The 23685-nt window shown below is 45.1% G+C and overlaps 1 protein-coding gene across 1 annotated transcript in view; it reads right to left on the minus strand.

The window, feature by feature from the left end:
- Positions 1-23685, minus strand: part of sytl3 (synaptotagmin-like 3) — a 140409-nt gene that overhangs the window by 111004 nt on the left and 5720 nt on the right. Inside the window, exon 2 of the mRNA XM_078230477.1 lies at positions 16638-16853. Within this exon, the coding sequence (XP_078086603.1) occupies positions 16638-16853 (216 nt within the window). The remainder of the gene's footprint in view (positions 1-16637; positions 16854-23685) is intronic.

Raw genomic sequence — 23685 nt, forward strand, 5'->3', positions numbered from 1 at the left:
GGAACTACAAAAGGTTGTGAATGTAGCCCAATCCATTACGCAAACCAGCCTCCCATCCATTGACTCTGTCTACACTTCCCGTTGCCTCGGCAAAGCAGCCAACATAATTAAGGACCCCACGCACCCGGACATTCTCTCTTCCACCTTCTTCCATCAGGAAAAAGATATAAAAGTCTGAAGTCACATACCAACCGACTCAAGAACAGTTTCTTCCCTGCTGCTGTCAGACTTTTGAATGGACTTACCTTGCATTAAGTTGATCTTTCTCTACACTCTAGCTATGACTGTAACACTGCATTCTCTCGTTTCCTTCTCTATGAAAGGTATGCTTTGTCTGTACAGCGCACAAGAAGCAATACTTTTCACTATATTAATACATGTGACAATAATAAATCAAATCAAAATATTTACTCAGTACTGGCCCTCCAACAGTGAAGTATGACCTACTGACCTCAGTACGGACAGGCCAACAGTGCAGTTCTTCTGTAGTACTGACCTATCACAGTGCAGCCCTTCTCCAGTATTCACCCTCCAACAGTGCAGCTCTCCATCAGTTACGATCCTCTGATATTGCAGCATGCCTCTACTACTGATTCTATGACTCTGACGCAGAACTGTCTGCACCAAGGTGCAGCAATTACTTAGTATTGACATTCCAACAGTACTCTAATTAACAAGTACTGACCCTGCAACAATGCAGTATTTCTTCAGTATTGACCCTCTGACAGTGCTATACTTACGATGTGGAGATGCCGGCGTTGGACTGGGGTAAACACAGTAAGAAGTCTCACAACAGCAGGTTAAAGTCCAACAGGTTTATTTGGTAGCAAAAGCCACTAGCTTTCGAAGCGCCGCTCCTTCATCAGGTGAGTGAGATTTCAGTTCACAAACAGGGCATATAAAGACACAAACTCAATTTACAAAATAATGGTTGGAATGCGAGTCTTTACAGGCAATCAAGTCTTAAAGGTACAGGCAATGTGAGTGGAGAGAGGGTTAAGCACAGGTTAAAGAGATGTGTATTGTCTCCAGCCAAGACAGTTAGTGAGATTTTGCAAGCCCAGGCAAGTCGTGGGGGTGACTTAGTTAGTCGTGGGGTAAGTGCTATACTTACTCAGTACAGACTCTCTGACAGTGCAGCACTTCCTCAGTACTGACCCTACGACAATGCAGTTCTTCCTTAGTACTGACCATCTGAAAGGTGCAGCAATTCCTCAGTACAGACCATCTGACAGTGCAGGAATTCCTTAGAGTTACCCCTCTGACTGTGCAACTCACCTTGACTCTAACTACTCTATGACGCTACAGCACTTCATCAATACTGACTCTCCAACATAGAATTGTTACAATGCAGAAGGAGGCCATTCGGTCCAACGTGTTTGCACCGACACTCTAACAGAGTACCTTACCCAGGCGCTCTGCCCTATCCCCATAACCCCACACATTTATCATGGCAATCTATCTAACCTACACATCTTAGGACACTAAGGGACAATTTACCATCAACAATCCACCTAACCTGCACAGAAGGACCAAGGGATTGATTAAGAAGGAGAAAATACAATACGAAAGTAAGCTTGTAGGGAACATTAAGACTGACACTTGGAGTTTCTATAGATACGTGAAGAGAAAGAGGTTGGTGAAGACAAATATAGTCCCTACAGACAGATATGGGGGAATGTATAATAGGGGACAAAGAAATGGTCGAGGCACTGAATACATACTTTAGTTCTGTCTTCACAAAAGAGGACACAAATCAGATAGTCATAGAGGTTTACGGCATGGAAACAGGCCCTTCGGCCCAACTTGTCCATGCCGCCCTTTTTTTTTAAACCCCTAAACTAATTCCCAATTGCCCGCATTTGGTCCATATCCCTCTATACCCATCGTACCCATGTAACTATCTAAATGCTTTTTAAAAGATAAAATTGTACCCGCCCTCTACTACTACCTCTGGCAACTTGTTCCAGACACTCACCACCCTGTGTGTGAAAGAACTGCCCCTCTGGACACTTCTGTATCTCTCCCCTCTCACCTTAAACTTATGCCCTCTAGTTTTAGACTCCCCAACCTTTGGGAAAAGATATTAACATCTACCTTGTCTATGCCCCTCATTATTTTATAGACCTCTCTAAGATCACCCCTCAGCCTCCTACGCTCCAGTCACTGAAGGTAAGCATGCAGGTGTAGCAGGCAGTAAAGAAGTCAAATGACATGTTGGCCTTCATTGCGAGAGGTTTCGAGTACAGGAGCAGGGATGTGTTGTTGCAATTCTGTAATTTAATTTCTGTGTCTGTTTGCACTGTTTGAGAACAGATAACCACTCCATCTGACGAAGGGGCAGCGCTCCGAAAGCTTATGGTATGGTAAAATATGTAGGGATATGGGGTTAGGGCCTGGGTGGGATTGTGGTCGGTGCAGACTCGATGGGCCGAATGGCCTCTTTCTGTCCTGTAGGGTTTCTATGATTTCTATGATTCTATGCCTCATAATCTTGTAGACTTCTATCAGGTCACCTCTCAACCTCCGTCGTTCCAGTGAGAACAAACCAAATTTCTCCAACCTCTCCTCATAGCTAATGCCCTCCATACCAGGCCACTGGAAGGGTATCCAGAAAATTCATGGTCATTACCATCTCTTCTACTTGTGGCACCATCAGTCGGGCGTCTGCTAAAGGCAGCCTACTCAAAGCATCTGTGTTTGCCACTCAGCCTCCCAACCGATAGTTGTAAGCAGCCAATAATAACACCCACTGCCGGATACAGGCCGATGCTATGGGTGGCACCAATTTGTCCTCTCATAGAAACATGGAAACATACAAAATAGATGCAGGAGCGGCCGATTCAGCCATTCGAGCCTGCACCACCATTCAATATGATCATGGCTGATCTTGCACTTTCAGTAACCCACTTCCACTTTCTCTCCATATCCCTTGATCTCTTTAGTCACAAGGGCCACATCCAGCTCCCTCTTGAACATATTTAATGAACTGGCCCCAACAGCTTTCTGTGGTAGAGAATTCCAAAGGTTCACAACTCTCAGTGAAGAGGTTCTTCCTCATCTCAGTCCTGAATGACTTACCCCTTATTCTTAGACTGTGACCCCTAGTTCTGCATTTCCCCAACATCTGGAACATTCTCCCCGCATCGAGTCTGTCCAGTCCCATCAGGATTTTATGTTTCTATGAGATCTCCTCTCATTCTTCAGAATTCCAGTGAGTACAAGGCCATTCGATCCGGTCTGTCTTCATATGTCAGTCCTGCTATTCCAGGAGTCAGTCTGGTGAACCTTCGCTGGACTCCCTCAATAGCAAGAATGTCCTTCCTCAGACTAGGAGACCAAAACATCAAGGCCCTGTATAACTGCAGCAAGACATCCTTACTCTTATACTCAAATGCTCTTGCTATGAAGCCAGCATGCCATTAGCTTTCCTCACCACCAGCTATACCTGCATGCCAACCTTCAACAACTGTTCCACCATGACACCCAGGTCACGTTGCACTTCCCCTTTTCCTAAACTGCCACCATTCAGATAATAATCTTCCTTCCTGTTTTTGCCACCAAAGTGGATAACCTCACATTGATCCGCATTATATTGCATTTACCAAATATTTGCCCACTCAGCCAGCCTGTCCAAGTCATCCTGCAGCCTATCATCCTCCTCACAGCACACTCTACCACCCAGCTTAGTGTCGTCTGCAAATTTGGAGATATTGCATTCAATTCCTTCGTCCAAATCATTAATGTATATTGTGAATAGCTGGGGTCCCAGCACTGAACCGTGCAGTACCCCCTAGTCAATCCTGCCACTCTGAAAAGGACCGATTCAGTCCCATTCTCTGCTTCCTGTCTGCCAACCAGTTCTCTATCCATGTTAATTACATAACACCCAATACCATGAGCTTTAATTTTGCTCACTAATTTCTTGTGTGGGACCTTGTCAAAAGCCTTTTGAAAATCCAGATACACAACATCCACTGGTTCATTTTGTCCACTCCATTGGTCACATCCTCAAAAAATTCCAGAAGATTTGTCAAGCACGATTTCCCTTTAGCGAATCCATGCTGACTTGGACTGATCCAATGCTCAGTTATTACATTCTTAATAATTGACTCCAGCATTTTCCCCACCACCAATGTCAGGCTAACTGGTCTACAATTCCCTGTTTTCTCTCTCCCTCCTATTTTAAATAATGGGGTTACACTAGCTACCCTCCAATCCACTGGAACTCTTCCGAAGTATATAGAGTGCTGGAAAGTAGCCCCAGTAGTGGCTTGTGATCGGTGACAATCACAAATTTCCACCCATAAAGGTATTGATGCATCTTTTTCTTTTCAAATATTTTTGCCAACCCTTCTTTTTCAATGACATTCTTTCTTTCCACTGTAGCCAAAGTCCTGGAGGCATATGCTATTAAGTCCGTTTGGCTATGTACTAATACTGCCCCTATATTGTATGGAGATGCATCATAGGTTTGCACTAGCTATTTTCTAGGATCATAATGTGCTAAGACAGTCAACGATGACAGCTGTTGCTTTATTCTCTTAAAAGCCACGTTTTGAAGAGCAGACCATTCCCAAGCTTGACCCTTTTTTAGCAGTTGATGTAGCAGAACTAAGATGGAAGCCCGGTTTGGTATCACCAGCCCTAGAAATGACCGTAACTCCTGGATGGACGTGGGAGCTGGGGCATCTTTTATCGCGCGCATCTGGTCCTCCAAGGGATGTAGGCCCGACTTGTCCACTTTGTAGCCCAGATAGTCACTTGACATACTAGGAACACACATTCCTCCATTCCTTGGAACACATCAGCCCTTGAAAAATGACTAAGAGCTTTGTTCAGGTTCTGTAAGTGTTCTGCCTTTGTTTTACCTGTAATGTGAACATCGCCCAGATAAATGGCCACCTGGAGTAAACCTTGTAACACATTCTCCATTGTTCTCTGGAAGAGCAGACCGACAATACCCCAAAGATAATATTGTGTATTGATAGAGGCCCTTTAGAGCATTGATTGTCTAATATCCGAATACTTCCTGAAGGAGTCTATGCATTTGCCTGCACTCAAGTGGTGGTCCTTGAACTCAGTTGAACTGGTATGGGTGTCCACTTCCATCAAGATACCTTGCAACTCATCAGCCCCACTTGCAGCATTTTTCAATGATAAGGCCAGCGCCCGTTTGAAGTCCAGTTGGGCTTCAGCCAACAAGCATTTTTGGATAGTTAAATTATTTATTTCATATACCAAATGGTCTCATAAAGCGTCAACCCGCAGTCACATGCTTCTGCCAGTCATCTCAAACTTGTAAAGAAACCCGTAACTGAACTCCCCTGTCTCCCAGAGTGCCGAGTAAAAGCCCCTCTTGCAAATCTTTGATTGTATAATAGAAAAATAACTTAAGGGGGGGGGGAGAATGTGGTAGCTTGCCCCTTTAAGGGACAGGTATTCATGGGTCATAGGACCCTCCTGTGGCCTATCAAGAGTAAGTGCGTGAACCGTCACCTATCAAGTGTTAGGGTGTGGGTTCTGGTAAGAGGGAAGCTTTAGTGCAAGACAGGGAGTTAGTGTACCTAGATCCGTACCTGCATGGACCTCGTTCATATATAGTTTATCTTTCCATCAATAAATCCTCATGAAAACATAGAAAACAGAAGGAGTAGGCCATTCAACCCTTTGAGCCTGCTCCGCCATTCATTTTGATCATGGCTGATCATCGAATTCAATATCCTGATCGTGCCTCCCCCCATACCTCTTGATCCCTTTAGCTCCAAGAGCTATATCAAATTTCGTCTTGAAATCACACAATGTTTTGGCGTCAACTACTTTCTGTGGTAGTGAATTCCACAGATACAGCACCCTCTGGGTGGAGAAATTTCTCCTCAGTCCTAAGAGGTTTACCCCATATCCTCAAACTATGACCCCTAGTTCTGGACTCCCTCGCCATTGGGAACATTCTTTCTCAATCTACATTATCTAATCCTGTTGGAATTATACAAGTTTCTATGTGATCGCCTCTCACGCTCCTAAACTCCAATGAATACAATCTTAACCGACTTAATCTCTCCTTATATGACAGACCTACCACCCCAGGAATCAGCCTGGTAAACCTTCACTGCACTCCCTCTATCACAAGGGCATCCTTTCTCAGATAAGGACACCAAAACTGCACACAATACTCCAGGTGTGGCCTCACCAACACCCTATACAATTGCAGCAAAACATCTCTATTCCTATACTCAAATCCTCTCGCTCTGAAGGCCAACATACAATGACGAAAGAACAAAACAGCACAGGAACACACCCTAACACCCTCCAAGCCTGCGCCGATCATGATGCCTGCCTAAACTAAAATCGTATGCACTTACGGAGTCTATATCCTTCCATTCCCATCTTATTCATGTATTCATCTAGATGCTCCATAAATGTCGTACCTGCTCCCACCACCTCCCCGGGCTGTGCGTCCCACACATTCACTGCCCTCGCACATCTCCTCTAAACTTTTCCCCACGCACCTTAAACCTATGTCCCCTAGTACTTGACTTTTCTACCCCAGGAAAGAGCATCTGACTATCCACTCTGGCAATGCCACTCATAATCTTGTACACTTCTATCAGGTCGCCCCTCAACCTCCGTTGTTCCAGTGAGAATAAACCAAGTTTATCCAACCTCTCCCTCATAGCTAATATCCTCCAGATGAGGCAATATCCTGGTAAACCTCTTCTGTGCCCTCTCCAAAACATTCACATTCTTCTGGTGGTGTGGCAACCAGAATTGTACACAATATTCCAAATGAGGCCTAACTAAGGTCTATACAGCTGCAGCATGACCTGTCAATTTTTATATTCAACCGATGAAGGTAAGCATGCCGTATGCCTTCTTGACTACCATATCCACCTGTGCTGCCACTTTCAGTGATCGGTGGACATGTACGCCCAGATCTCTCTGCCTCTCCTATTGGGTTCTACCATTTACTATATAATTCCTACATGCATTGGACCTTCCAAAATGTATTACCTCATATTTGCCCGGATTAAACTCCATCTGCCATCCACCCAAGTCTCCAACCAGTCTACATCTTGCTGTATCCTCTGACAATCCTCTTCACTATACGCAACTTTCCATTCAGAAAAGCACCCCTCTACTGCTACCCTCTGTCTTCTATGGCCAAGCCAGTTCTCTATCCATCTTGCCAGCTCTCCTCTAATCACGTGTGACTTCACCTTTCATACCAATCTGCCATGAGGTACCTTATCAAAGGCTTTACTGAAGTCCATGTATACAACATCCACTGCCTTCCCCTCATCTATCATAGAGTCATAGAGATTTACAGCATGGAAACAGGCCTTTCAGTCCAACTTGTCCATGCCACCCTTTTTTCTAAACCCCTAAGCTAATCCCAATTGCCCGCATTTGGCCCATATCCCTCTATACCCATCTTACCCATGTAACTGTCTAAATGCTTTTTAAAAGACAACATTGTACCCGCCTCTACTACTACCTCTGGCAGCTTGTTCCAGACACTCACCACCCTGTGTGAGAAAAAATTGCCCCTCTGGACACTTTTGTATCTCTCCCCTCTCACCTTAAACCTATGCTCTCTAGTTTTAGACTCCCCTACCTTTGGGAAAAGATATTGACTATCTAGCTGATCTGTGCCCCTCATTATTTTATAGACCTCTATAAGATCACCCCTCAGCCTCCTCCGCTTCAGAGAAAAAAGTCCCAGTCTACCCAGCCTCTCCTTATACCCCAAACCATCAAGTCCCGGTAGCATCCTAGTGCATCTTTTCTGCACTCTTCCTAGTTTAATAATATCCTTTCTATAATAGGGTGACCAGAACTGTACACAGTATTCCAAGTGTGGCCTTACCAATGTCTTGTACAATTTCAACAAGACGTCCCAATTCCTGTATTCAAGGTTCTGACTGATGAAACCAAGCATGCCTAATGCCTTCTTCACCACTCTGTCCACCTGTGACTCCACTTTCAAGGAGCTATGAACATGTACCCCTACATCTCTTAGTTTTGTAACTCTCCCCAACGCCCTACCATTAACTGAGTAAGTCCTACCCTGGTTCAATCTACCAACATGCATTACCTCGTATTTGTCCAAAATGCATCACCTCGCATTTGTCGTCATCTTCATCATTTCTTTGAAAAACTCCATTTTGTCACACTACAGGTTCAGACAGGTAGATGGGTGACTGCCAGGAGAGGCAGGCAGGTAGAGCAGGAGTCTCCTGTGTCTATTCCCCTTTCAAACAGGTATACCATTTTGGATGCTGTTGAGGGGGATAGCCTGTCAGGAGGAGATACCAGCAGCAGCAAGGCCTGTGACACCACAGTTGGTTCTGCTGTGGGACAGGGTCGGGCAAAGAGCAAGCGAGCAGTAGTAATAGGGGACTCACTAGTTAGAGGCACAGACAGGCGTTTCTGTGGCCGCAATCGAGACTCCAGGATGGTGTGTTGCCTCCCTGGTGCCAGGGTCAAGGACGCCTTTGAGCGATTGCAGGATATTCTTAAGGGGGAGGGTGAGCAGCCAGAGGTCGTTGTACATATTGGTACCAACGACATAGGTAGGAAAAGGGATGAGGTCCTGAAATGTCAATATAGAGAGTTAGGCAGAAGGCTAACGTGCAGGACCTCGAAGGTAGTAATTTCAGGACTACTACCGCTGCCACGTGCTAGTGAGAGTAGGAATAGGAGGATTAGGCAGATGAATGTGTGGCTTGAGAGCTGGTTCAGGGGGCAGGGATTTAGATTTATGGATCATTGGGATCTTTTCTGGGGAAGGGCTGATCTGTTCAAGAGGGATGGGTTACACCTGAACTGCAGGGGGACTAACATCCTGGCGGGGAAATTTGCTAGAGCCACTCTGGAGGGTTTAAACTAGTTTGGCAGGGGGGTGGGACCCAAAGCAGTAGGGAGACAGAAGAGAACTTTGAGGACAGCACAGAAGTTAAAGAGAGCACATTAATTAGTAAAGGCAGTGTCGGTAATCCTAGTACCAGACAGATCAGGCAAAAGCAAGACAGAGAGCAAAGGAAGTCCAGATTAAACTGCATTTATTTCAATGCAAGAGGCCTGACGGGCAAGGCAGATGAACTCAGGGCATTGATGGGTACGTGGGACTGGGATATTATAGCAATGACTGAAACATGGCTAAGGGAGGGACAGGACTGGCAGCTTAACGTTCCAGGGTACAGATGCTATAGGAAAGATAGAACAGGAGGTAAGAGAGGAGGGGGAGTTGCACTTTTGATTATAACATAAGAACATAAGAAATAGGAGCAGGAGTAGGCCATCTAGCCCCTCAAGCCTGCTCCGCCATTCAATAAGATCATGGCTGATCTGATAGTGGGTTCAGTTCCACTTACCCGCCCGCTCCCCATAACCCTTAATTCCCTTAATGGTTAAAAATCTTATCTATCTGTGACTTAAACACATTTAACGAGGTAGCCTCTACTGCTTCATTGGGCAAAGAATTCCAAAGATTCACTACCCTCTGGGAGAAGAAGTTCCTCCTCAACTCTGTTCTAAATTGACTCCGCCATATTTTGAGGCTATGCCCCCTAGTTCTTGTTTCCATTGTAAGTGGAAATAACCTCGCTGCTTCTACCCTGCCTAGCCCCTTCATTATCTTATATGTCTCTATAAGATCTCCCCTCAACCTTCTAAACTCCAATGAGTACAGGCCCAGTCTACTCAATCTCTCCTCATAAGCTAACCCCCTCATCTCCAGAATCAACCTGGTGAACCTTCTCTGTACCCCCTCCAAAGCTAATATATCCTTTCTTAAATAAGGGGACCAAAATTGTACACAGTACTCCAGGTGTGGCCTCACCAGTACCCTGTACAGTTGCAGCATGACCTCCCTGCTTTTATACTCCATCCCTCTCGCGATAAAGGGCAACATTCCATTTGCCTTCTTGATTACCAGCTGCACCTGCAAACTGAGAGGGGATATATCCGAGGGTTCGGCTACTGAGTTTATTTGGGTAGAACTGAGAAATAAGAAGGGGGAAATCACTTTGATAGGGTTGTACTATAGGTCCCCAAATAGTCAGCAGGAAATTGAGGAGCAAATATGTAAGGAGATTAGGTAGCTCCAAGGTAAATAGAGTGGTAATAGTCGGAAATTTTAATTTTCCCAACATTGACTGGGACAGCCATAGTATTAGAGGTTTGGATGGAGAGAAATTTATTGAGTGTATTCAGGAGGAATTTCTCATTCAGTATGTGGATGGCCCGACTAGAGAGGGGGCAAAACTTGACCTCCTCTTGGGAAATAAGGAAGGGCAGGTGACAGAAGTGTTAGTGAGGGATCATTTTGGGACCAGTGACCATAATTCTATTAGTTTTAAGATAGCTATGGAGAATGATGGGTCTGTCCCAAAAGTTAAATTTGTAAATTGGGGCAAGGCCAATTTTGATGGTATCAGGCAGGAACTTTCAAAAGTTAATTGGGGGAGTCTGTGGCAAGGCAAAGGGACGTCTGGTAAGTGGCATGCTTTCAAAAGTATGTTAACCAGGGTTCAGGGTAAACACATTCCTCTTAGAGTGAAGGGCAAGGCTGGCAGAAGTCGGGAACCTTGGATGACTCGGGAAATTGAGGCCCTGGTCAAGAAGAAGAAAGAGGCACATGACATGCATAGGCAGCTGGGATCAAATGAATCTCTTGATGAGTATAGTGGGTGTAGGAGTAGAGTTAAGAGAGAAATCAGAGGGCAAAAAGGGACACAAAATTCTTTTGGCAGATAAGGCAAAGGAGAATCCAAAGAGCTTCTACAAATACATAAAGGGCAAAAGAGTAACAAGGGAGAGAGGAGGGCCTCTTAAGGATCAACAAGGTCATCTATGTGTGGACCCACAAGAGATGGGTGAGATCCTAAATGAATATTTCTCATCAGTATTTACTGTTGAGAAAAGCATGGATGTTAGGGAACTTGGGGAAATAAATAGTGATGTCTTGAGGAGTGTACATATTACAGAGAAGGAGGTGCTGGAAGTCATAAAGCGCATCAAGGTAGATAAATCCCCGGGGCCTGATGAAGTATATCCCAGGACATTGTGGGAGGCTAAGGAGAAAATTGCGGATCCCCTAGCCGAGATATTTGAATCATCGATAGTCACGGGTGAGGTGCCTGAAGATTGGAGAGTGGCAAATGTTGTGCCTTTGTTTAAAAAGGGCTGCAGGGAAAAGCCTGGGAACTACAGGCCAGTTAGCCTCACATCTGTGGTGGGTAAATTGTTGGAAGGTATTTTGAGAGACAGGATCTACAGGCATTTAGAGATGCAAGGACTGATTAGGGACAGTCAGCATGGCTTTGTGAGTGGAAAATCATGTCTCACAAATTTGATTGAGTTTTTGGAAGGGGTAACCAAGAAGGTAGATGAGGGCAGTGCAGTTGATGTTGTCTACATGGACTTTAGCAAGGCCTTTGACAAAGTACCGCATGGTAGGTTGTTGCCTAAAGTTAAATCTCACGGGATTAAGGGTGAGGTATCTAAATGGATACAAAATTGGCTTCTTGACAGAATAAGAGTTTTAACAACATCAGGTTAAAGTCCAACAGGTTTATTTGGTAGCAAATGCCATTAGCTTTCAGAGCACTGCTCCTTCGTCAGATGGAGTGGATATCTGCTCATAAACAAGGCGTACAGAGACACAAACTCAAGTTACAGAATACTGATTAGAATGCAAATCTTTACAGCTAATCAAGTCTTAAAGATACAGACAATGTGAGTGGAGAGAGCATTAGGCACAGGTTAAAGAAATGTGTATTGTCTCCAGACAGGACAGCCAGTGAGATTCTGCAGGTCCAGGCAAGCTGTGGGGGTTACCGATAGTGTGACATGAACCCAAGCTATCCACTCCATCTGACGAAGGAGCAGCGATCCGAAAGCTAATGGCATTTGCTACCAAATAAACCTGTTGGACTTTAACCTGGTGTTGTTAAAATTTTTACTGTGTTTACCCCAGTCCGGCATCTCCACTTCTTGACAGAAGCAGAGGGTGGTTGTAGAGAGTTGTTTTTCAAACTGGAGGCCTGTGACCAGCGGTGTGCCTCAGGGATCAGTGCTGGGCCCACTGTTATTTATCATTTATATTAATGATTTGGATGAGAATATAGGAGGCATGGTTAGTAAGTTTGCAGATGACACCAAGATTGGTGGCATAGTGGACAGTGAAGGACATTATCTCCAATTGCAACGGGATCTTGATCAATTGGGCCAGTGGGCTGACGAATGGCAGATGGAGTTTAATTTAGTCAAATGCGACGTGATGCATTTTGGTAGATTGAACCAGGGTAGAACTTACTCAGTTAATGGAAGGGCGTTGGGGGGAGTTACAGAACAAAGAGATCTAGGGGTACAGGTTCATAGCTCCTTGAAAGTGGAGTCACAGGTGGACAGAGTGGTGAAGAAGGCATTCAGCATGCTTGGTTTCATCGGTCAGAACATTGAATACAGGAGTTGGGACGTCTTGTTGAAGTCGTACAAGACATTGGTAAGGCCACACTTGGAATACTGTGTACAGTTCTGGTCACCCTATTATAGAAAGGATATTATTAAACTAGAAAGAGTGCAGAAAAGATTTACTAGGATGCTACCGTGACTTGATGAATCGAGTTATAAGGAGAGGCTGAATAGACTGGGACTTTTTACTCTGGAAGAGGAGGCTGAGGGGTGATCTTATAGAGGTCTATAAAATAATGAGGCGCATAGACAAGGTAGTCAATATCTTTTCCCAAAGGTAGGGGAGTCTAAAACTAGAGGGCATAAGTTTAAGGTGAGAGGGGAGAGATACAAAAGTGTCCAGAGGGGCAATTTTCCTACAGAGGGTGGTGAGTATCTGGAACAAGCTGCTAGAGGTAGTAGTAGAGGCAGGTAGAATTTTATCTTTTAAAAAGCATTTAAATAGTTCCATGGGTACAATGGGTATAGAGGGATATGGGCCAAATGCGGGCAATTGGGATTAGTTTTGGGGTTTTAAAAAAAAAAGGGCGGCATGGACAAGTTGGGCCAAAGGGGCTGTTTCCATGCTGTAAACCTCTATGACCCTATCCCATCAGGGTCTTGTCTACCTTAATGTTTCTCAAGAGCCCCAATACCTCCTCCTTTTTAATCTCAACATGACTCAAACTATCTACACATTCTTTCCCAGACTCATCATCCACCAAGTCCTTCTCTTTGGTGAATACTAAGCAAAGTACTCATTTAATATCTCGCCCATTTCCTTCTGGCTCCACGCAGAGATTCCCTCTCGTCCTTGAGTGGGCCAACCCTCACCCCGGCTACCCTCTTACTCTTTACATATGTATAAAAAGCCTTGGGATTTTCCTTAATCCTGCTGGCCAATGCTTTTTCGTGACCCCTTTTAGCCCTCCTTACTCCTTGCTTAAGTTTCTTTCTACTTTCCTTGTATTCCACACTTGCTTCGTGTGTTCCCAGCCTCCTAGCCTTGACAAATGCTTCCTTTTTCTCTTTGACTAGGCTCACAATATTTCTCGTTATCCAAGGTTCCCAAAACTTGCCATACTTATCCTTCATCCTTACAGGAATGTGCCGGTCCTGAATCCCTATCAAGTTACACTTGAAAGCCTCCCACATGCCAGATGTTGATTTGCCCTCAAACATCTACCCCCAATCTACAGTCTTCAGTTCCTGCCTAATATTGTTGTAATTAGCCTTCCCCCAATTTAGCACCTTAACTTGAGGACTACACTTATCTTTATCCATCAGTACCTTAAAGCTTACTGAATTGTGGTCACTGTTCCCAAACTGCTCCCCTACTGAAACATCGACGACCTGGCTAGGCTCATTCCCCAGTACCAGGTCCAGTATGGCCCTTCCCTAGTTGGACTATCTACATACTGTTTCAAGAAGCTCCTTACAAACTCTGCCCCATCCCCGCCCCTAGCACTAAGTGAGTCCCAGTCAATATAGGGGAAGTTAAAATCTCTCACCACAACAACCGTTACTTTTACACCTTGCCAAAATCTGCCTACATATCTGTTCCTCTATCTCCCACTGGCAGTTGGGTGGCCTGTAGTAAACCCCCAACATTGTGACTACATCTTTCCTATTCCTGAGCTCTACCCAAACTTTCTGGACAGGCTGAGTGAGTGGGCATATGCATGACAGATGCAGTATAATGTGGATAAATGTTAGGTTATCCACTTCGGTAGCAATAATAGAAAGACAGGTTATTATTTGAATGGGTGTAAATTGAAAGAGGTGGATACTCAGCGAGACTTTGGTATCCTCGTGCATCAGTCGCTGAAAGTAAGCATGCAGGTACAACAGGCAGTAAAGAAGACAAGTGGTATGTTTACCATCCGAACGAGAGGATTTGAGTATACGGATAGCGGTGTTTTGCTGCAGTTGAATAGGACATTGGTGATGCCACACCTGGAGTATTGTGTGCAGTTTTGATGTCCTTATCTGAAAAAGGATGTCCTTGCTATAGAGGGAGTTCAGTTTACCAGGCTGATCCCTGGGATGGCAGGTCTGTCATATGAGGAGAGACTAAGTCAGTTAGGATCATATTCACTGGAGTTTAGAGAGTGAGGGGTTCTCATAGAAACTTATAAAATTCTAACAGGATTAGAAAGGGTAGATTCAGAAAGAATGTTCCGATGGTATGCAATCCAGAACTAGGGGTCATCGCTTGAGGATAAGGGGTAAACCTTTTAGGATATTTAGAGGGACAGGAAGTATTGAGGAAGCGGGAGGGAGGGCTGCAGAAGGACTTATGGCTGATATTTTTCTCATCCCTATTCTCCTGCCTTTTTCCCATAACCCCTGATCCCCTTATTAATCAAGAACCTATCTATCTCTACCTTAAAGACACTCAATGGACCTGGTTAGGGGAGTGGGCAAAGAAGTGGCAGATGGAATACAATGTGGAAAGGTTAAGCATTTTGGAAGGGGGAATGGAGGCATAGACTATTTTCTGAATGGGAAAATGCTTAGGAAACCAGAAACACAAAGGGACTTGGGAGTCATTGTTCAAGATTCTCTTGAGGTTAACGTGCTGGTTCAGTCGGCAGTTAGGCAGGCAATGTTAGCATTCATGTCGAGAGGGCTAGAATACAAGAGCGGGGATGTACATCTGAGGCTATATAAGGCTCTGGTCAGACCCCATTTGGAGTATTGTGAGCAGTTTTGGGCCCCATATCTGGGAAGAATGTGCTGACCTTGGAAAGGGTCCAGAGGAGGTTCACAAGAATGATCCCTGGAATGAAGAGCTTGCCGTATGAGGAACAGTTGGGGACACTGGGTCTGTACTCGTTGGAGTTTAGAAGGATGAGGGGGGATCTTATTGAAACTTACTGCGAGGCCTGGATAGAATGGACATGGAGAGGATGTTTCCACGAGTAGAAAAAACTAGAACCAGAGGACACAACCTCAGGCTAAAGGGACGATCCTTTAGAACAGAGATGAGGAGGAATTTTTTCAGCCAGAGAGTGGTGAATCTGTGGGAGTCTTTGCCGCAGAAGGCTGTGGAGGCCAGGTCATTGAGTGTCTTTAAGGTAGAGATAGATAGGTTCTTGATTAATAAGGGGATCAGGGGTTATGGGAAAAAGGCAGGAGAATAGGGATGAGAAAAATATCAGCCATGATTGAATGGGGGAGCAGACTCGTTGGGCCATGCAGCCTAATTCTGCTCCTATGTCTTATGGTCTTATGGATTGAGGGGAAGAGAAATTTCTTCACCCAGAGAGTGGAGAATCTGTGGAATTCACTACCACAGAAAGCAGTTGAGGCCAAAATATTGTGTGATTTCAAGGAGAGATTAGATATAATACTAGGGGCTAAAGGGATCAAGGGATTGGGGAGGGGGGGGGAAATCAGGAGACTAAATTTGATGATCAATCATGATCAAAATGAATGGCGGAGCAGGCTCAAAGGGCCGAATGGCCTACTCCTGCCTCTAGTTTCTATGTTTCAGTTGATTATAGAGGAATGAGGAGTAAAGTTTATTAGTCACAAATAAGGCTTACAATGAAGTTACTGTGAAATCCCCCTAGTCGCCACACTCCGGCGCCTGTTCGGGTCAATGCACCTAACCAGCACGTCTTTCAGACTCTGGGAAGAAACTGGAGCACCCGAAGGAAACCCACGCAGACACGGGGAGAGTGTGCAAACTCCACACAGACAGTGATCCAAGCCGGGAATCGAACCCAGGTCCCTGACACTGAAGCACCCCACATGAGAAGCATTCACACCTGAATTTGCCACCTGCCCATTCCTAGTGTTTGCATAGTGGTGTTGTTCAGTGACACCAGAAAAGGAAAGGGTAGGGAAAGCAAAGGAAATGGTGGATGCTAAAACATGGCTCCATGACATTACTCTCACACTTTTGGGAACCAAGCCAAGTTGCAGGGTTCTTATAGCAATTTATTTGCTCATTGCCCTGCTAGTGCTGCCATCCCTGGTTGGAGGCATTCTTGTAGATTTGATCGTTCTGACCACCTGCCATCTGAGCATGTGTTGTCTGGTTATATGATATCTGATCAAATGACAACACAACCTATTGCAGTCTATAGCTTGAATATGGTTGTATATTGAATTGACATAGGAACTCTCAATACCTAATGAGAAACGTGAGAAGTAGTTTGAAAAGTTCTTACCTATGAGCATGACACACCGTGCATCTCCAGGCTCCATTGATTTTGTACACACAGCATTGGCTGCACACTTTGTGACTGCAGATACTGCACACCACACCAACATTAAACACCAACCCTAGCGTGGTCTGACATCGAGCGCAGGATCGGATACTGTATTCCCGGCTGGATACTTTTGCCCCCTTCCTCCGAATTTCTTGATATTCCAATTTTAACTTTCTGCATTAAAAGGAAGTAGCATTTTCAGTGGCACAAACTGATCACAGACACAAGGACATGGTGCAGTCAACATTGCTTTTCTTAGGTAAAAATGAAAACTGAAAAGTGGAACTTTATTATTGTTTGTGACAGTCAAACTGCTAGGGTGGTACCACTTCTGTTGTGATATAACAAAACAATTTCATTGTAATTTTTATCTATTGCCAAACATATTCAACATATTTTGGTGCAGAAACAAAAACAAAGAATGCTGCAAAATAAAAATCAGCAAATCTGGCAGCATCTGTAGGATGAGAAACAGCTAGCGATGCGTCTATATGACTTCTTCAGAACTACATAGAGGGAAAATGCATTGGATTATATATTGCATGATAGGGAGTGGAACAGCTGGAACAGAGTAGAGCCAGGAGAGATTGCAACAAAGATACAGCAAAATTTAACAAGTAACAAATGGGGGAGGGGAAGGGTTTTTGCATAGTAACAATGTGTTTGGAATATAAAAACAGGGTTAAGATGGAGGAAAAAGGTTACAGTCTAAAGTAGTTGAACTCAGTGTTGAATCCTGAGGGTTTTGACTAATTGAAAGATGAGGCCACAGTGCAGGTGCCAGAGGTTAGAAGTGGTTCCACTTTTCAAGAAAGGTTGTAGAGATAAACCAGGGAATTACAGACCAGTGAATCTCCACTTGGAAAGGTAAGGTTTGTTCAGAGAAAGTTCATGCCGAACAAATTTGATTGAATGTTTAGGAGGAGGAGACTGGGTGTGTAGATGAGGGTAGTGCAGTTGATGTAGTTTTTATGGATTTCAGCAAAGCCCACAAGGTACCACATGGGAGACTGATAAAGAAGGTGTAATAACTCTGACTGGAAAAGGAACAATATTTTATTCTTAAATCAAAAGTTAAACCACAACTCTGTGGTTTATGAGTCCCATCCAGGGCGATAGATCATTGGATCCACTCAAGGTTCTGCCTTATCAAGGGCTTGGGAGATAAGTTCCACCTGGATAGGCAATCACCTATTACACAGGAACTCATATTCCACAAGTCCCACAGAGAGATCAATCAGGGATTCCTGAAGGTTATCACACCCCTCCCCCTCTGGATCAGAGAGTTCCCCCTCCATCCTAAAGCGTTGGGGCTGTCATATTTTTCCCGTGGCCTTCTTTCCATTGCATACTCAGTCTGATTAGGGGGATTTATACTAATATAGAACATAGAACAGTACAGCACAGAACAGGCCCTTCGGCCCACGATGTTGTGCCGAGCTTTATCTGAAACCAAGATCAAGCTATCCCACTCCCTATCATCCTGGTGTGCTCCATGTGCCTATCCAATACCGCTTAAATGTTCCTAAAGTGTCTGACTCCACTATCACTGCAGGCAGTCCATTCCACACCCCAACCACTCTCTGCGTAAAGAACCTACCTCTGATATCCTTCCTGTATCTCCCACCACGAACCCTATAGTTATGCCCCCTTGTAATAGCTCCATCCACCCGAGGAAATAGTCTTTGAATAGGCAACATCTCTTCCTCGATGAACATCGAAGTTTCACTGTAGTGGCTCATACTCGGCATTGATCTCTGACTGTGACTCCGTCACCTCTAATTCCATTTTTAAAAAATTCATTCGTGGGCATCACTGGCTGGCCAGCATTTATTGCCCATCCCTAATTGCCCTTGGGGGGACAATTGAGAGTCAACCACATTGCTGTGGCTCTGGAGTCACATGTAGGCCAGACCAGGTAAGGACGGCAGATTTCCTTTCCTAAAGGACAATTAGTGAGCCAGATGGGTTTTTCCAACAATCGACAATGGTTTCATGGTCATCAGTAGATTCTTAATTTCAGATATTTTTTATTGAATTCAAATTCCACCATCTGCTGTGGCGGGATTCGAACCCAGGTCCCCAGAACATTAGCTGAGCTTCTGGATTAATAGTCTAGCGATAATGCCACTGGGCCATCACCTCCCCTTATGAGGCCTCAGTGGCTTCTGCTAAGTCTTCCGTGGTGGTGTGTCTTGCCTGCCCGTCGATGTGCACGGTGCCAATGATAGCATGTCTGGTACAGTAGTTGCTTCTGCTGAAAGCTTCCAATGGCAGAGGTGTTCAATGTTTCTTTGCTGTCTTGTCTCCAGCTCTCAGTGTATCAAATTGTTCTGGTTCTTGCGAGGACAACTCCTGGGGTCCAAATTACACCGTCTCCGAAAATTCATACATGGACGGTGTCTTTTTTAAAATTCATTCGTGGGACATGTGCGTTGCTGGCTGGCCAGCATTGTACTGAACTGCCTTTTTGAAACACTGCAATCCACGTGCTGTGGGTTGACCCACAATGCCATTAGGGAGGGAATTCCAGGATTTTGACCCAGCGACTGCGAAGGAATGGAGATATATTTCCAAGTCAGGATGGTGAGTGACTTGGAGGTGAACTTGCAGGTGGTGTTGTTCCCATGTATCTGCTGCCCTTGTCCTTCTAGATGGAAGTGGTCGTGGCTTTGGAAGGTGCTGTCTAAGGATCTTTGATGAATTGCTACAGTGCATCTTGTAGATAGTACACACTGCTGCTACTGAGCGTTGGTGGTGGAGGGAGTGGACGTTTGTAGATGTGGTGCCAATCAAGTGGGCTGCTTTGTCGCAGATGATGTCAAGCTTCTTGATTATTGTTGGAGCTGCACCCATCCAGGCAAATGGGAGTATTCCAGCACACTCCTGGCTTCTGCCTTGTTGATGGTGGACAGGTTTCGGGGAGTCAGGAGATGAGTTACTCGCCGCAGTATTCCTAGCCTCTGACCTGCTCTTGTAGCCACTGTGTTTATGTGATGAGTCCAGTTGAATTTCTGGTTGAGGATGTTGACAGTGGGGGATTCAGTAATGGTAACACCATTGAATGTCAAGGGGTGGTAGTTAAGAGTGTCTTTTATTGGCAATGGTCATTGCCTGTCATTTGTGTGGCATGAATGTTACTTGCCACTTGTCAGCACAAGCCTGGATATTGTCCAGATCCTGTTCCATTTGAGCATGAATTGCTCCAGTATCTGAGGAGTCATGAATGGTGCTGAACATTGTGCAATCAACGGCGAACATCTCCATTTCTGACCTTATGACAGAGGGAGGATCATTCATGAATCAGCTGAAGATGGCTCAGCCTAGGACACTACCCTGAGGGTCTCCTACAGGATGCCTTGGAGCTGAAATGACTTATCCTCCACAATCACAGCCATTTTCCTATGTGCCAGGTATGACTCTAACCAGTGGAGAATCTGCCCCCTGATACCCATTGATTCTAGGGCTCCTTGATGCCACACTCGGTCAAATGCGGCTTTGATGTCAAGGGCTGTCACTCTCATCTCACCTCTGGAATTCAGCTCTTTTGTCCATGTTTGAACCAAGGCTGTAATGAGGTCAGGAGCTGAGTGACCCAGACGAAGCCCAAACTGGGCCTCACTGAGCAGGTACTGCTTGATAGCACTGTTGATGGCCTCTTCCATCACTTTACTGATGATCAAGAGTGGACTGATTGGACGGTAATTGGCTGGGTTGGATTTGTCCTGCTTTATGTACAGGACATACCTGGGGCAGTTTTTCACATTGCTGGGTAGATGCCAGTGTTGTAACTGTACTGGAAGAGTTTGGCTAGGGGAGCGGCAAGTTCTGAAGCACAAGTCTTCAATACTATTGCCGGAATGTTATCAGGGCCACTGTCTTTACAGTATCCAGTGCCTCCAACCGTTTCTTGATATCACGTGGAGTGAATCGAATTGGCTGGAGAATGGCATCTGATATTCTGGGGACTATTGGGGGAGGCCAAGATGGATCATCCACTCAGTACCTCTGGCTGAAGATTGCTGTGAATGCTTCAGCCTCATCTTTTGCACTGATGTGCTGGGCTCCTCCATCATTGAGGATGGGGATATTTGTGGAGCCGCCTCCTCCTCCAGTGAGTTGTTTAATTGTCCACCACCATTCATGACTGGATGTGGCAGGACTGCAGAGCTTAGATCTGATCCGTTGGTTGTGAAATCACTTAGCTCTATCTTATCACTTGCTGTTTATGCTCTCTGGCATGCAAGGAGCCCTGCTTGGTAGCATCACCAGGTTGACACTTCATTTTCAGGTATGCCTGGTGCTACCCCTGGCATGTCCTCCTGCACTCTGCATTGAACTAAGGTTGATCCCCTGGCTTGATGGTAATGATTGAGTGGAGGATATGCCAGACCATGAGGTCGCAGATTGTGCTGGAGTACAGTTCTGCTGCTGTTGATGGCCCACAGTGCCTCATGGATGCCCAGTCTTGAGTTGCTAGATCTATTTGAAGTCTGTCCCATTTAGCGTGGTGATAGTGCCACACAACACGATGGAGATTATTCGCAAGGTGAAGGCGGAACTTCGTCTCCACAAGGATTGTGCAGTGGTCACTCTTACTGATACTGTCATGGATAGCTGGCAGATTGGTAAGGATGAGGTCAAGTATGTTTTTCCCTCTTTTTGGTTCCCTCACCAGCTGCTGCAGACCTAGTCTAGCAGTTATATCCTTAAGGACCCGACCAGCTTGATCAGTGGTGCTGCTGTCGAGCCACTCTTGGTGGTGGACATTGAAATCCCCCACCCAGAGTACATTTTACGCCCTTGCCAACCTCAATGCTTCCTCCAAGTGTTGTTCAATATGGTTGATTCATCAGCTGCAGGAGGAAAGTACGTGGTAACCAGTGAGGAGTTTAGTTGCCCCATGTTTAGCCTGAAGCTATGAGACTTTATGGGGTCCAGAGTCGATGTTGAGGACTCCCAGGGCAAGTCCCTCCCATCTGTATACCACTGTGCCGCCACCTCTGCTGGGTCTGTCCTGCCCATGGAACAGGACATATCCAGGGATGGTAATGTAAGATATGATTCCGTGAGAAGGACTGTCAGGCTGGCACTAGCCCCCAGATGTTAGTAAGGAGCACTTTGCAGGGTTGAGAGGGCTGTTTGTTTTGCCATTGTCTTTTCCGGTGCCCAGATCAATGCCAGGTGGTCCGTCTGGTTTCATTTCATTGTTGAAACTTGGTAGCAATTGATATAATCGAGTGGTTTGCTGGGCCATTTCAGAGGACAGTCGAGAGTCAATCACATTGCTGTGGCTCTGGAGTCACATATAGGCCATTTCAGAGGACAGTCGAGAGTCAACCACATTGCTGTGGCTCTGGAGTGACATGTAGGCCAGACCATTAGTGAATTAGATGGGTTTTTCCAACAATCGACAATGGCTTCATGGTCATCAGGAGACCATTCCATATATTTTTTATTGAATTCAAATTCTGCCAGTTGCCATGGTGGGATTCAAACCCGGGTCCACAGAACATTAGCTGAGTTTCTGGATTAATATTCTCACATAATACCACTAGGCCATCACTTCCCTAATCGTCTCCCGGCTTTAAAACACTATCAAGCTTATGTCCCCTTCTTTGGACTTTTCGTTTTCTTCAATTTTCCCACTCAGATTTGGGAACGCGAGGCTAAACCTGGTCCAAAGGCGTCTGCCCATTAGGAATTCCCAGTAAGAGTTTTAACAACACCAGGTTAAAGTCCAACAGGTTTATTTGGTGGCAAATACCATTAGCTTTCGGAGCGCTGCTCCTTCGTCAGATGGAGTGGAAATCTGCTCTCAAACAGTGCAAACAGACACAAAATCAAGTTACAGAATACTGCGTAGAAAGCAAATCTCTACAGTCAACCAGGTCTTAAAGATACAGACAATACTGAGTTTCTGGATTAATAGTCTCACATAATACCACTCGGCCATCACTTCCCTAATCGTCTCCCGGCTTAAAAACACTATCAAGCTTATGTCCCCTTCTTTGGGCTATTCTTTTTCCTCAATTTTCCCACTCACATTGTCTGTATCTTCAGGAATCTTCTGTATCTGTGTTCGGAGAAGAGGTCCAGCAGAGGTTTATGATCTGTCACTACAGTAAAATGCCGACTGTAAACGTATTGGTGAGGTTCTTTTTACCGTAAATAACACTGACAAACCCTCTTTCTCGATTTGCGTGTACCACCTTTCCGCATATGCTAAGACCCGTGAGGCAAATACAATTGGGCGTTCCATCCCTGTGTGCCAACGGTTATAGAGTCAGCTTTGGAAACAGCACGGAAACAGGCCCTTTGGCCAACTTATCCATGCGGCCCCTTTTTTTAACCCTTAAGCTAGTCCCAATTGCCCGTGTTTGAACCATATCCCTCTATACCCATCTTACCCATGTAACTGTCTGAACACTTCTTAAAAGACAAAATTGAATCCGCCTCTACTATTACTTCTGGCAGCTTGTTCCAGACACTCAACCCCCTCTGGGTGAAAAAATTGCCCCCCTGGACACTTTTGTATCTCTCCCCTCTCACCTTAAACCTATGCTCTCTAGTTTTAGACTCCCCTACCTTTGGGAAAAGATATTGACTATCTAGGTGATCAATGCCTCTCATTATTTTATAGAGCTCTATAAGATCACCCCTCAGCCTCCCACGCTCCAGAGAAAAAAGTCCAGTCTATTCAGCCTCTCCTTATAACTCAAACCATCAAGTCCCGATAGCGCCTTTCCTATTCCAAAGGGGGAGGTATCACAAGTTATGACAAGTGGCATTCGTGGGTTATAATAATTGGTGCTTGACTCTCAAAAGAGCATCCTCCTGTGGCTTTTGCAACAACCACTTCTGATTTTTTTTTTAAGCAGTCGATGGAGGGGTGTCAACAAAGTCACAAGGCTTTGGAATGAATTTTCAGCAGTAGTTAGAGGCCCAGGAAAGATTTTAACTCTTTCGTTTTCGTGTTTCTTTGGGTTGGAGCTCCTTTTATGGC

Source organism: Mustelus asterias, chromosome 15 (genome assembly GCF_964213995.1).
Source record: "Mustelus asterias chromosome 15, sMusAst1.hap1.1, whole genome shotgun sequence".
NCBI classification, from domain to species: domain Eukaryota; kingdom Metazoa; phylum Chordata; class Chondrichthyes; order Carcharhiniformes; family Triakidae; genus Mustelus; species Mustelus asterias.